This window comes from Leptidea sinapis, chromosome 27 (genome assembly GCF_905404315.1).
Source record: "Leptidea sinapis chromosome 27, ilLepSina1.1, whole genome shotgun sequence".
Taxonomy (NCBI): Eukaryota; Metazoa; Arthropoda; class Insecta; order Lepidoptera; family Pieridae; genus Leptidea; species Leptidea sinapis.
Window position 1 is genome coordinate 12,015,928 of NC_066291.1, and position 13,852 is coordinate 12,029,779.

A 13,852-nucleotide genomic window follows, 5' to 3' on the forward strand; every position below is an offset into this window, starting at 1 on the left:
ACAGTAGCATTCAAATGAGTATAACAATATTCATTAACAAAATTAAGAAAATTAATTCCAACTATCTTTAACATAACATCTTTAACATAGTAATAGGCCTTAACTTATTTTTTACGATACATTTAAATTTTTAATAGATAATATTTTAATATAATTTGGGAGTTAATTATAAAATATAACACAATCCACTTTAAAAGATTTAGCAATTTTACGGAGCCTAGTAGATGGAATTGCAAGTTTATGTTTGTTTCGAATATTGACATTATGTACATCACTATTCTTTTAACCGACTTCAAAAAAGGAGGAGGTTCTCAATTCGTCGATATTCCTTTTTTTATGTTTGTTACCTCAAAACTTTCGACTGGGTGAACCGATTTTGATAATGATGTGGTCCCATTGTAATTTGGGCAATGACAATGGCAAGACAATGGCATCCGTGAGAAAACCATAAAAGTCTTAAATTTGCTATACATACGTATAGTATAATGTATAATTTACGAATAACTCAATATCGCACCAACCGATTTCGATGATTCTTTTTTTATTGGAAAGGATATACATACTTTAAAGAAGAAAAAGGACCCAAGATTGAGGCCATTGATATGATAGGGCTAGTTGATCTTTTTCCAATAAGTCTACTCTTTGAATCCAACTATATAAATACGAGTTTATTAAATCTAGAGAAATATCTCTAGCCCCATAGTGGTAAATTTTTATAAGTAAAGTTTCATGATGGACGCAGTCGAATGCCTTGGATAAATCACAAAACTAGGAGTGTTTTGTGATCACGCATCCAAAATATTTGATATTACCTCGATACTAGCATCTGTGGCTGAAAGACCTTGAGTTAAACCATATTGTTTATTATGTATGAGGTTATTATTGCAAAAATGCTCAATTAGTTGCATTAACATATTTTTTTCGAAAATCTTGCTAAAGGTTGGTTGTTCTGATATGGGTCTAAAATTAATGGGGTCAGCATTATCTCCTGACTTAAATAGATGTGTGATCTTGCTTTGTTTCATTAGGTTGGAAATATACCGCAATCTACACACTTATTGAAAATTAAAGTTAAGTCTGTGGCTACAATTTCTATTACAGATTTCAACCACGTTAACAGAGATTCCCCATAGATCTTTAGTTTTCTTTACGCTAACTAACTTCCTGTTTGCTCACGTTGCCGTATGGCAAAGGCATGAGGCCACCGTGTAGTACGCTGTTATGAAGTTAGCGCACTAGACACTAACGGCCTTACAAATAAAATTGGCATAAAGTTATAACTAAGCATAAACCAAGAATATGTAAAATGTTTACAAATAGACATTTTGCTTACGAATGGTTTGTTCGGACGTATAACGTTTCCCTCGTTTATTTGCAAGGCAGCTGTCATTCGAAAAACTTCAAAATTATCATTGTATTGACAGAGTTGTCAACGATATTGTAAACATTTTGCATTTTCTTTGTTTATCATCAGTTATAACTTTATACCAAGTTTATTTGTAAGGCCTTAAAAGTTTTAATAATCTCTATGCGATCAACATGCTTAAATTTAAAGTTTGTATTACATAAAGATACGTTTTTCTGTGGCAGTTTAATTGCAGATATAGGTGAAGAATTTAGATGTTTTGTAGTAGAGACCGGTATATCAGTAAAAAACTTTTCAAATGCATTTGCGATTTCAGAATCTGTTCTTATGTTTATGTTACTAATCTTTAATTTGAACTGATTACTTACTTTTTATTTTGTCACTGCTATTTTTAAAATTTAAACTTATGTTGTGAGACTTAGCTAATTTACAATTGTTTTTGAATTCTTTATAATATAACCTTACATAATTTTTAAAATTTGCACTTGTATTAAATCGCCTCATCATATAAGTTATACAATGTTTGTCTACGTTTGTGTAAATCAACGCAAGCCCAGTCATTAAAAGATAAAGTATTTTTTGGCATAAATGATTTTGAAATGAAAATAGAGTTAAACAGTTGAGTATTTGATTCAAAAAAAAATATGTTGTACATGCATTGGCATCCAAGTTAAGTTGAGGTTGGAATAGAGAATTGGAATTGAGGCAATTGATTTAATCGATAATTTACTACAGGAGTACATTTAACTTGTTTTTTCAGAATAGATCTGATGTCTTTAATTTTTATTAGTTGACTTAAATGGCCCGCGTCTAATTTACTAATAATACATTTCCTTATTGGAACAATTTCAGTGAATATAATATTGTCAATACACGAGGCGCTAGTCGCAGATACTCTAGTAGGCTCCGCAAACAAATGAGAGAGATTAAATGATTTGAACAGATTAAACAATCGCACACCTAAGGAGCAGCTATTTTTAATATTTACATTAAAGTCGCCACATACAACTAATTTCTTTTTTTATTGAGATAGTTTCGATCACACATCTTCCATAGTTTTTTCAAATATTTAAAAATTTGCCAGCGGCGGTCTATATGTAGACACATACAATTTTTTTTATCACTATTGCAGATATTTCCACAATAGGCTCAATAGATAATACGATGTCTTTACGATTTTTGTACTGGAATTGTTTGTTGACTATAATCAAAGAACCACCATGAATACTGGAGGTCACCACTGAATTTACTTTACAATGCCTTTTATAATTAAGTCAAACATGACGACCTCTATAATAACAAGATCTTACATGCGACAGTTAGCTTAAGACCCGAGTAACACCATCCGCGTTCAGAACTTAAAATTTTCGCGCTTAGTATGTATAAAACCTCTTTGGCTGTACTATTTGTATATGGCTGGTTTTCTCAAATAAAAAATTAAAATTAAAAAAAGAACCAAAGTAGTAAAAATTCGATACACTTTTTTAAGAACTTCTGCAAAAGGTCGTTGTCCAAGATGGAACAGGCTTCACAGGTAGTGCCAAAACTCCCAATTAGGTAATGAGGTATCCAAAAAAATTGTTCCGCGCAGCAAACTGTGCAAAGAGAGTTCGGGTTTTCACCCTTTCCTTCACGGGTTCGATTAGGTTTCGCAAAGGTTACAATCTCGTTTTCAAAAAATTCCATTTGTCCTGCAAGTGATACCTTAAAGCAGTGAGCATGTCCTTTTGGGCAAATCCGCTTTATCTCTCTCACACTTTGTTACCAATATTTGTTCTACACATAATTCACTATGAGTTTTTGGTACATACACAAGATATTCTGTGTGTGCTAATTCAATATTTAATTTGAATTAAGTGGGGCTCAAATCAGCACAAATTGATAATTAGACATGCCTTAAATAAATGTATGTTAGTTGATATTGTAATAGATTCCGTTTTTATATTATAATAGGCCATCGACACACGTGTACAGCTCACTTATGAATAAATGATCACTTCTGCTTACTTGGTGTAACCGTTACCGATCGATTTTATATTGATTAAAAAAAAGACACACTAGAGTTTCTTGCACTCCATCTTCTACATAGATTGTGACGTTCAATGAGTGATTTGTGTATCATGGTATACATTCCATTTATTGATTGTTGATAATATCTACAAATCTAATTTGTTCTATCCTCTACCTCCAGTGTGGACCAGCCCCACGAGTAAAAGGCAGACAGAAGGCTGAATTATACCAGTGGGAGGGAGTCTTTGTACAGAACGGGACAGGTCAAGCAGTCATGTGCATGCGTTGCTGTGGTTTGGTATGAAGATCGCTTTAGCTAATGAGACGTAACAAGTTATGTCTCAAAGTGACGAGCGCAGTAATTGCGATGCCGCTCACAATTTGGGAGGTGCGTATCACTAACCATAAAGTGTCTTGCTCATATCATATAAATAATAATAATAGGAAATTCAAAACATAACTGCCCAGTATTGTATTGGGCCAGCAGTCTGAAATAAACAGATTTGATTTGATTTATTTTTATTTGTATTGAAATAATCGTAAAAAACAATATTTTTTCCAACAACCAAATCGCTATATAGGTACCTATAATATTTAAAAGAGTCCATTCTCTGGAAGTATAATACATAATGCCTTTCAATTAAAAAAGGCATTTTCAAATCGGTTCGTACACTAATGAAGACAACGAAAACGAAATATTTGATCGTATTAATTATTTATTAAATTATTTTATTGCTTTTAGTTGCCAAATCCTCTTTAAATGTGTAATGGACAAGGTCGCAATTGCAAAGCTTAAGCAATCATTGACCGGCGTGTTGAATGATGACCTTAAGAGAAATAATAATAATGAACTGATAAAGTTAATATAATATAACACAACGTATTGAATATCAACATTTAACGAAACGGGATCGATAAACAACTACCAATTGTATACATTAGGTATAGCTGGTTGAGATGTAAGCTATTTCTGGTTGACATTGTAAGAAATTGCTGGGTGAGATTGTTAGCTATTGCTGGATGAGATTGTTAGGTATTGCTGGATGATATTGTTAGCTATTGCTGGATGATATTGTTACCTATTGCTGGATGATATTGTTAGCTATTGCTGGATGATGATATTGTTAGCTATTGCTGGATGATATTGTTAGCTATTGCTGGATGATATTGTTACCTATTACTGGATGATATTGTTAGCTATTGCTGGATGATATTGTTACCTATTGCTGGATGATATTGTTAGCTATTGCTGGATGATATTGTTAGCTATTGCTGGATGATATTGTTACCTATTGCTGGATGATATTGTTACCTATTGCTGGATGATATTGTTAGCTATTGCTGGATGATATTGTTACCTATTGCTGGATGATATTGTTACCTATTGCTGGATGATATTGTTACCTATTGCTGGATGATATTGTTACCTATTGCTGGATGATATTGTTACCTATTGCTGGATGATATTGTTAGCTATTGCTGGATGATATTGTTAGCTATTGCTGATATCCGTATTGGGCCCTTGACCATCTGTGAAGTATGTACCTAATGCAAGTTTCGGCCTTATACTTTTCTGATTCCTTTGTTTTGCAAGGGACATTGGGTTGGCTGGTTGGTTGAGTGATTATCCTCAGCTCTTGTTGTAGCAGACTCAAGCGCAATAAGTCTCAAGTACCCCTTATTGATATATTTTATAAGTACCAAAGTGACTTGCTATGTTTAATTTAAATTTGTTTTCACAATATCCCGATTACCTACAATGCTACAACCCGGTGAGCTTGGGTGCTCTTTACGAACCTCGAATAGGTTTTGGCTAGCACAAATATTTCGATATATATATATTTTTTAAGGACAAGGAGGACAAACGAGCGTAGGGTCACCTTGTGTTAAGTGATCACCGCCGGCCACATTCTCTTGCAACACCAGAGGAATCACAGAAGCGTTGCCCGCCTTTAAGGAAGGTGTACCGTGTGTCGTATCTTTCCGGAAACATCGCACAAGGAAGCTCATTCCACAGCTTTATAGTAGGTAGTTGGGAGAAAGGTCCTTGAAAACCGCCACACATCCAGATGGTGGGGATGATATCCTAATTTGTGGCGTGTCGTGCGAAGGTGTAATACCGCGGCGAGGAATAGTCACTATATTGTAAGGAAGCTACTATATTGTATATGACGAACCTCGAATGTTCGCAAAAATAATCGTATGCGTATGTACCTACCGGCGTAAAGACTATCAACCTTGACATGCCTATCTGTTTTGAAAATAATTTGTTTTAAGTACGAAAAATTAAGGTCCGTAAAGTAAAGTAAGTAGGAAATTCTTTGTTCTGTCGTCTACGGCGCCCTTCAGTCCGAAACACAGTAATTCTTACACATTACTGCTTCACGGCAGAAATAGGCGCCGTTGTGGTGCCCATAATCTAGCGAGCATCCATTGCAAGGGAGCCTCCTACTGGTGTCTCTGCCACATTATTATTGTTATTTTAGTGATGCATCTATTGTTCATCTTCTATCTACCCTATTACCGCTACCATATTAATGTTCTCCTGGTGACTATGTAGTAATACTTCGTGCGAATGAAGTCAGAATTTATTAAGGAATTATCGCATCATACATAAGACAATCTCTTCAACTTTGATTGCCTGGTACCAATACACTGTATAAAATTGTCTTACGAATTTTTGATCAGGACACGTCTCATGACGCGAGTTTAACATATATCCATCCCAAGAAAAGTGCTCAACGCTGCTATAGAAGTTTTCAATTCAAAAATAAATGTTACTAGCGGGCAATTAAAGAAGCAATTTCTTCAAAAAGTGTAACTTAATTGAACTTCTGTACTGTTTATTACTTTTTGTTCTGTGGCACAACATGCGATTACATGAGCGTGTCTTTATAACGGGCCCGAGTTCTCCAAACGAGCCTTTGCTCTAGAGAGGGGGCTTTCTCCCATAAGCCAGTAGCATTCTAAGACGTTTACTTTCTTTAACGGCCACGGCGCCTGCGTTCATTAGAATAAGTAGACAAATAACCACGAATAACGGCCTCATAAAGTGGCTAAGTCCGGAAAAAGCCGTAGTGATAAAGTAACAACAACAAGACGTAGTGAACCAGTAATTAATGTACTATAAATTTGTAATTTATTAAATTTATACGCTAATGAGCTTCCTTTGGGAAATAAAGCAAAAATATAATCGAATGACCATTTATGAGGCTATTTTTTCCCCTTTATTTGTGATATGAAACCTTATCCGCGAGTTTCTTGTGCGCGCTTTTCTCAGGTCTGAGGCCTATCATTTCGAATGGGTGGAAGGTCTTCACAAATATATAATAGTACAATTATTATTAAATACTTAATACGGATATAAGCGCACAAATGCTCAAACAATACTCACTCGATAGCATTGTATCCCTGACATATAGATATTCCACCGATGATACTGGCCGGTCTGCTCCTTTCCTCGCCCAAGTATTTAGTGATCAAGTTGCCGCCCAGACTGAACCCGACCAAAACCAACTTAGTGTTGGGGTACCGCTCCGTGAGATTCTCGAGCATGTAGTTGAAGTCGTCCGTGTGACCTGCAACAAACACAAGCTCCAGATATAACTGGTGTGAGCCCGGAGCGATCGGCAACACGCTGGCCTTTGTGATAACTGAGGCATGTTCAGACAACGTGATGTTTCTTCAATTGGCGAGCTTATTAAATTTACTTATACTTTTTAATTACTAAAATAAGTCAGCCTGTGTAGAATAGGTGACCATATATTATATGCACCTAGATTTTCTTATACTAGACAATAACAGAACTATTACATATTAATTTTTTTAAAAACCTTCCAAAAGTTATAGACATAACACATAGTCGTTCTGTATACATATGGACATTTCATTCGCAGTCTGATAGCGGAACGGAAAATATGTGCTGAAATACAATGTAAGCACACATTTCTCTTTAGTCGTGTGTCAACTGTGTGTCAATCACCAAGTCTAAAAAACTGTACTATAAAAAAGTGCCCAAATAATACATTCACGATGCAAAAAAAAATGATGGTGTGACTTATCACCGGTAAATTTATTTTACATATTTATGATGGACTGGCAAAAAGCGTGAATAATTTAGTAAAACGAATATTTTTTCATTAAATATGGTACAATTATTGACAAGTATTCACATCCCTTTCTCTCCTGCTTGTCAGAATGAGACAGATGAAAGGATGCACCCAGCATACGGTAAGAAATGAAAACTATAGAGACGATCTTTTTAAAAAGGCCCAATAAACAATGATTAGCAATATTGTATTTCGTGTACAGAAAGCCTTTGCCGGTGAATATGAACGGCTTACAAGAATGTGAACAATTACAAACTAGTGCTATTTACACGATATTACAGACGTATGGTTACCTAGTGATAATTGATACTTATTTATACCGGAAATCTGTAAAAGCTAATCTTCTTCAGCTTTTCCGTACACGAGAGAATGAAAGAGAATTGCCGCCAGTTGGTAGCAAGAGAGAGTTGTGAACAATTTTACAAACCAAATAAGTCAGGTGTCATTTGCTCAAATCATGTCCTTGGGGCTGGTTTATATATCAACACTAAAGGATTTAAGCGTATACAAATTTATGCCCAAAAATTACGATAAAAATATTTAACATTAAAAGTATTGAAATTTCTTTCGAAAGTCAATACGCACTTATAATTTGACAAAAGCTTACATACAAAGATATGATTTTACGTATGCCAAAAAGATTCTTTGGAAAAGATGTCTTAGTCTAAAAGAAAAATTAAATTTATTATAACCAGTTTACCGAATTATTCTATGTAGATAAAAATATTATATTTGAGTGTTTGTTTCTCTCATTATAGGTTACTTTAACTTATTAGATCCAAATCCATTTAGTTAGAGCGTTAAGAAGTAACAAATATATTCACAAGCTAATAAATAAACATTCAAGAAAACCTCCGACTGAACAGATTTTGATCAGACAGGGACAGACTGACAAACGTAAAATTTATAGCAACTCTCTTTTTCGTCAGGGTTTAAAAAATACCTACTGCTACTCCACTGATGTCACTGTCCAAATCGGGTTCTAAATTCAACATACGCTTAATCTTAAGCTTAATCTGAAAAAATGCTTTCATTGTTGCCCATTGACCAATAATATTTTATGCAACTGGAGTAAACGCAGAAATGTATAAATATTGCTAATATTAAAAATTATATAATAAAATTAGCTGAGGCCTTTCTCAGATTCAATAATAATTCTAAATCAATATTCTATCCCGCAAATGCGAGTGAAACAAATATGCGATAACGACAAAATATCCATCTCCGAAACAAAACCAAAATAATGAAATATTGTAAATTGAATGGTTAGGTATTATTATGTGTCGGACTGTGTTATTGTGTTCGGGTACACTTGGTGCATCTGTAATGTAACTATTTGAAGGGCTGTAATAAAGTACTGGTTTCATGAAGGTTTTCATGGTATTTAGATAATATGTTACTGTTACCTGTTAATAACGTACCCAAGTAATCAATAAAATGGTTGCCGCTCCTTGATTATTGACATTGGAGGATAACGTTTGTTTATCGAGAATAGCATTTTATTAAAGTTATTGTTAATTTAACTAATTATACAAATCTAATTACCCTCGTTAAGTTTCTATATATATTTTGTGTTTTCTTTCTGTATATATTTTGTGTAGATGCAAATATAATGTAACAATGAAATATAATGTGCTGTAATCTTATAATTTTATTATTATATAATGACATGGAGCTAATGTAATTTGCATGCTCTTTTTGGCTAATGTGTTGATTCGTATAGGAATTTTTGTTAACTTGTATACACACATTATGCAAATAAATAATTACTATTATAATTATAAGTAACACTCACAAATAAAAAATAAAATCTCATAGTTTTGTTTACATTTTATTGTAAAATATGCAATTATTTTTCATTTAGTTTTCTTTATTTATCTATTGTGTCAAGCAATGGAAATTCATTGAAAATTTTAAAATCCGAGTGCTTGTAACGATATTTGAGTTCATTCTTCTTAATCATAATCTAGTTAATAAAATTTGACGAAGCAATGAACCGCCGCCTATAAGACTCGTGAAATTTTAAAATGCAGGAATCAATCTCAAATTTGTCATTTTTCCCAGTACTTCACTTTTATTTTCCCAGTTAAAATAAATTTGATAATAATGATTACTCTTACCACTAGGGCATAGAGGAAGAAATCTTATAATAGACAACAGAGGCATACCATATTTTTTATTCGTAACTTAATTATAAGTACACAAGTACTAACTTAACTTTTTATTCACAGCGAAAGGCAAATCCTGATGACACGTCAATGCACGTCGTTTGCCTACATACCCAGTTAACAATATGTTTGATTAATTAGTCAATATATTAACATACATTGTGCGCGGTAACACAATGTGGACGAAACGAGCTCGCATTGTTCACCCTGTACTACGTTATATATTCTTTGCGTCTAGCTCTTGAGCCTGTTAGGTAACGCATGAAAACAGATAGGCTTTATTACTTTAGTGTGTGACAAGCTACGTAATACAACCATTAGATACCTGTTTAAGAAGTATCGTGCTCTTCCTTTACCCTGTCTATATATTGTATGTGAATTGATATTACCAGTTAAGAAAAATCTAAGCTATTATAAAAGTTATAAAGAGTTGGTTGAGGGAAGGTTTCGGAGAGCTCAGAGAAGGTACGAACTAGTTGTGCCTCATAAAAGGCTACAGATGTTTGGAATGAGTACACACTAAATAAAAAAGTAAAATAAACTTCCTGACAACTTTAAAAGCAGTACTTTTAATAAATTCTGAAGGAGAACTCATGAGTTGCTTGTAAGTAAATGCTAATATTTCTAAATTCCTTAGTGATAATCTTATGAAACTTATCTTAAATTAAGGACTACTTAACGGTTAAGGGTATTTAAAGTTATTGACGATAATTGGTTTTGGACTTTTATTATGTTGACATTTTAATTATTACTATTATTTTATGCTTCGTTTGTATAACTTGACATTTTAATCCTTACTTGTTTCTCTTATTGGTTAATTTAATTGAATGTAACATTCAAACACCAGTTACACTGGTAAAATATATAAGGCTCATCACACATTTTTTCGACCTTTTGTACCTGATGTTCAATAACAATGAATTTGAATGAATATGATAACTTTTAACAACATGAAGTGATTAAAATTCATTCTAAAAAAATGGTATAATATTATTTTGTAATATATATAATTTAAACTTTAAAGGATAGGTTGGGAATTTTTTTACCAGCTCGTCTCCTTATGTCAAAGCCCCCTAACGAACTGATGTAGCTTCATGACATGTTATTGTCACTCCCTATCTATCTATATATATAAAAATGAATTGCTGTTCGTTAGTCTCGCTAAAACTCGAGAACGGCTGGACCGATTTGGCTAATTTTGGTCTTGAATTATTTGTGGAAGTCCAGAGAAGGTTTAAAAGGTGAATAAATAGGAAAATAATGCTAAATTAAATAAAAACAACAAATTTGTTTTTCCTTTGATGTGTCCATACATAATTTCTATGAGAGAATTTATTGACGCACGGTTTGACAGTTCTGTTGTGAAACATAACGACAGCAGGGAGCATATTTTACGAAGTAATTATTGATGTTATGATATATTATTGACAAATTCATATAAAAACATTATTTTATTTATTATAAATACAGAACAACGTCTGTCGGGTCAGCTAGTAGTAAATAAATATATTTCTATCTCTTAAACGCTTTCTCACAGTGTGGGGATTACAATACCAACGTACCTACTATTAAATCATTATAAGATATGAGATCATAGTCCGAATGATGCCGCGCGCCGCCTTACCTCGACAATATATTTACATTTTTTAGATTTCGTCCAGACGCTGACTCACGGCAGCATAATTCAAACTACGATGACATCACTCACTGCATCCGAACACTGATCGATTCGATCCTACATGACGTCATAGCACGACTATTTTCTTAAAGCATAAACACATAATCGGATTTGAATCGACCAAACCACAGGACGCGGTCCAGTACCGGATCATATTCGATGATATATCGCATCGTCCATCTTACAAAACTATTATTATTACCGTCCGGAACGTATCGACTACGACGCAGGACCAATTAGTTCAAGGCGCCTACCCACGCCCATCGACCTATGGTACAGCCGTACCAAATCCGACCATGTGTTTAGGGTATTAACATTGTTACCAAATCTTGTTGTAGACTTGTTACCAACCAAAAACACGAATACACAACAAATACAATTAGCATATATACGGCGAGTAAATTAATAATTGCGCGTCCCGAATGTAGTGTTAGCTGAACCAACACGCAACTATTTATATAATGCGTTTATGATATTTTTGTAGGTAGCCGACAAGTTAATACGTTTTATTCGCCAAAAACTTTTAAATAATCGTTTAACTCAAGGTATAACGTCTACCTTAACACAATTTCTAGTAAGATTCGCAATAAATAACTGTTATCATTGCGTGTACTATTATCATAATCAAATAACTTTTGTTGCAATTGATTATAAATTAAAAGATACTCAAATAAAGTGAAAGATTTCTACAATTTAATAAGTAATTTATATGACGTGACAATTGCACAATTGTGAATGTGACAATATGTTTTTTTTTCGCTAATTCAATTTTTTATTGCATAACCCATAATGTATAGTAAGAATGATAAGATTTTCAGAAATACTACAGGGTACCTAGGCACAAAAACTCAGCGGGCTTCTATTTTTTTAACAGGCTTCAAAAGAGGAGGTTTTAGTGTTTGTTACCTCAAAACTTTCGACTGTGTGAACCGATTTTAATAATTCTGACAATGGAATCCATGAGAAAACCATAAAATGTTAAATTTTGCTAAACATACGTATAGCAAAGTGGATAATAAATTTACGAATAACTCAATATCGCGACAACCAATTTCGATGATTCTTTTTTTATTGGAAAGCATATACTTCAAAGATAGTTTGGTTAGGTTCTGATAACCGAATCCATGACAAAGTAACGGAAGTGGAACACTGTCTGTCATCAAATTGCAAAGTACTTACGTTCATTGCTGCATTGAAAAATTTAGTATATTTACACATATTTGGACAAATTGTTAGTTATTGTACTTCAAATTCACTAAAAATCATAAAATAAAAAACATTTTAACAAAAAAACAACCGCCTTCAAAAACACTATTCCAAAACAATAGATATAATGTGCACTAAAAAGTATAAAAATAATAATTGCGTATTTTTATACAATCTAAATTATTAATCTTATTCTAGTTACGATTATTGTAATTTTTGGAGTCGGTGTCATCCAAGATAGGTTTGTTACTACATACATAGTTATAGGTGAGATGTGCTTGAGTCGTGAGGAGGCGAGAGGCGAGAGCGGGTTGCGGCCGAAGGACACCGATCCCAAAAATAACAATAATCGTAACTAGAATAAGATTAATAATTTAGATTGTATAAAAATACGCTATTATTTTTATACTTTTTAGTGCACATTTTATCTATTGTTTTGGAATAATGTTTTTAGAAGGCGGTTGTTTTTTCGTTATTTTTTTTTTATTTTAAATAAAATTTAGTCACAATAAAATTGAAATAGTCTGATGGCAGTCGCTCTATTCCTAATCTGCGGTATGATTAAGAAAGTCACCTATATTATAGTAACATAGGATATAACGTGTAGTAATGTTATTATTACTAAATGTTGAACAATAATTAGTTGTGCTACGATAGAGTTATCTAGAGTAACACAATGTCTTAGACTGGTGTTTACGAGTTCGATCGATAACACGAGGCGCTGGATAAATTGTTTTAAATAGGATTCACTGAAAATAAATAAATAAATAAAATAATGACTAATAAGCAAAGCGGATTAAACATCATTTGTATTATTATTTAAAGAGTTTTTTTTATGGAAAAGGAGGACAAAGGAGCGCACCTGGTGTTAAGTGATCACCGCCGCCCACATTCTCTTGAAACATCAAGGAAGATCTTTTATACATTTATAAAAGAATGTACGCGTAAATGTTTTTTGAAGGTACAAATGTCGTATCGCACATAATAATTAAGCTCATTCCACAGTTTGGTGCTACGTGGAAGAAAGATCCTTGAAAATCTCACTGTGGAGCACCGCTACACATCCGGATGGTCCAAGTATTCACTTTAGGGATGATATCCGAATTTGTGGGGTGTCATGCGAAGGTGAAAATTCGGCGGCAGGAATCAGATGAAACAGTTCTTAGGAACACTCCTCGTGATAAATGCGATAGAAGACACACAATGAAGCGACGTCTCTACGCAACGCCAAGTGATCTTTAGTTTGCGAATTTTATCCGAATAAACGCAGAAACCATTTATATATAGATACATTTAGTAAAAAGCACGATTACAT

At 33.4% G+C, this 13,852-nt stretch overlaps 1 protein-coding gene across 2 annotated transcripts in view; it reads right to left on the reverse strand.

Moving 5' to 3' along the window:
- Nucleotides 1-13,852, reverse strand: part of LOC126972731 (abhydrolase domain-containing protein 2) — a 45,198-nt gene that overhangs the window by 16,617 nt on the left and 14,729 nt on the right. For both annotated transcript variants that reach the window (XM_050819649.1, XM_050819648.1), the window contains one exon: nt 6,771-6,954. In XM_050819649.1, the coding sequence (XP_050675606.1) occupies nt 6,771-6,954 (184 nt within the window). The remainder of the gene's footprint in view (nt 1-6,770; nt 6,955-13,852) is intronic.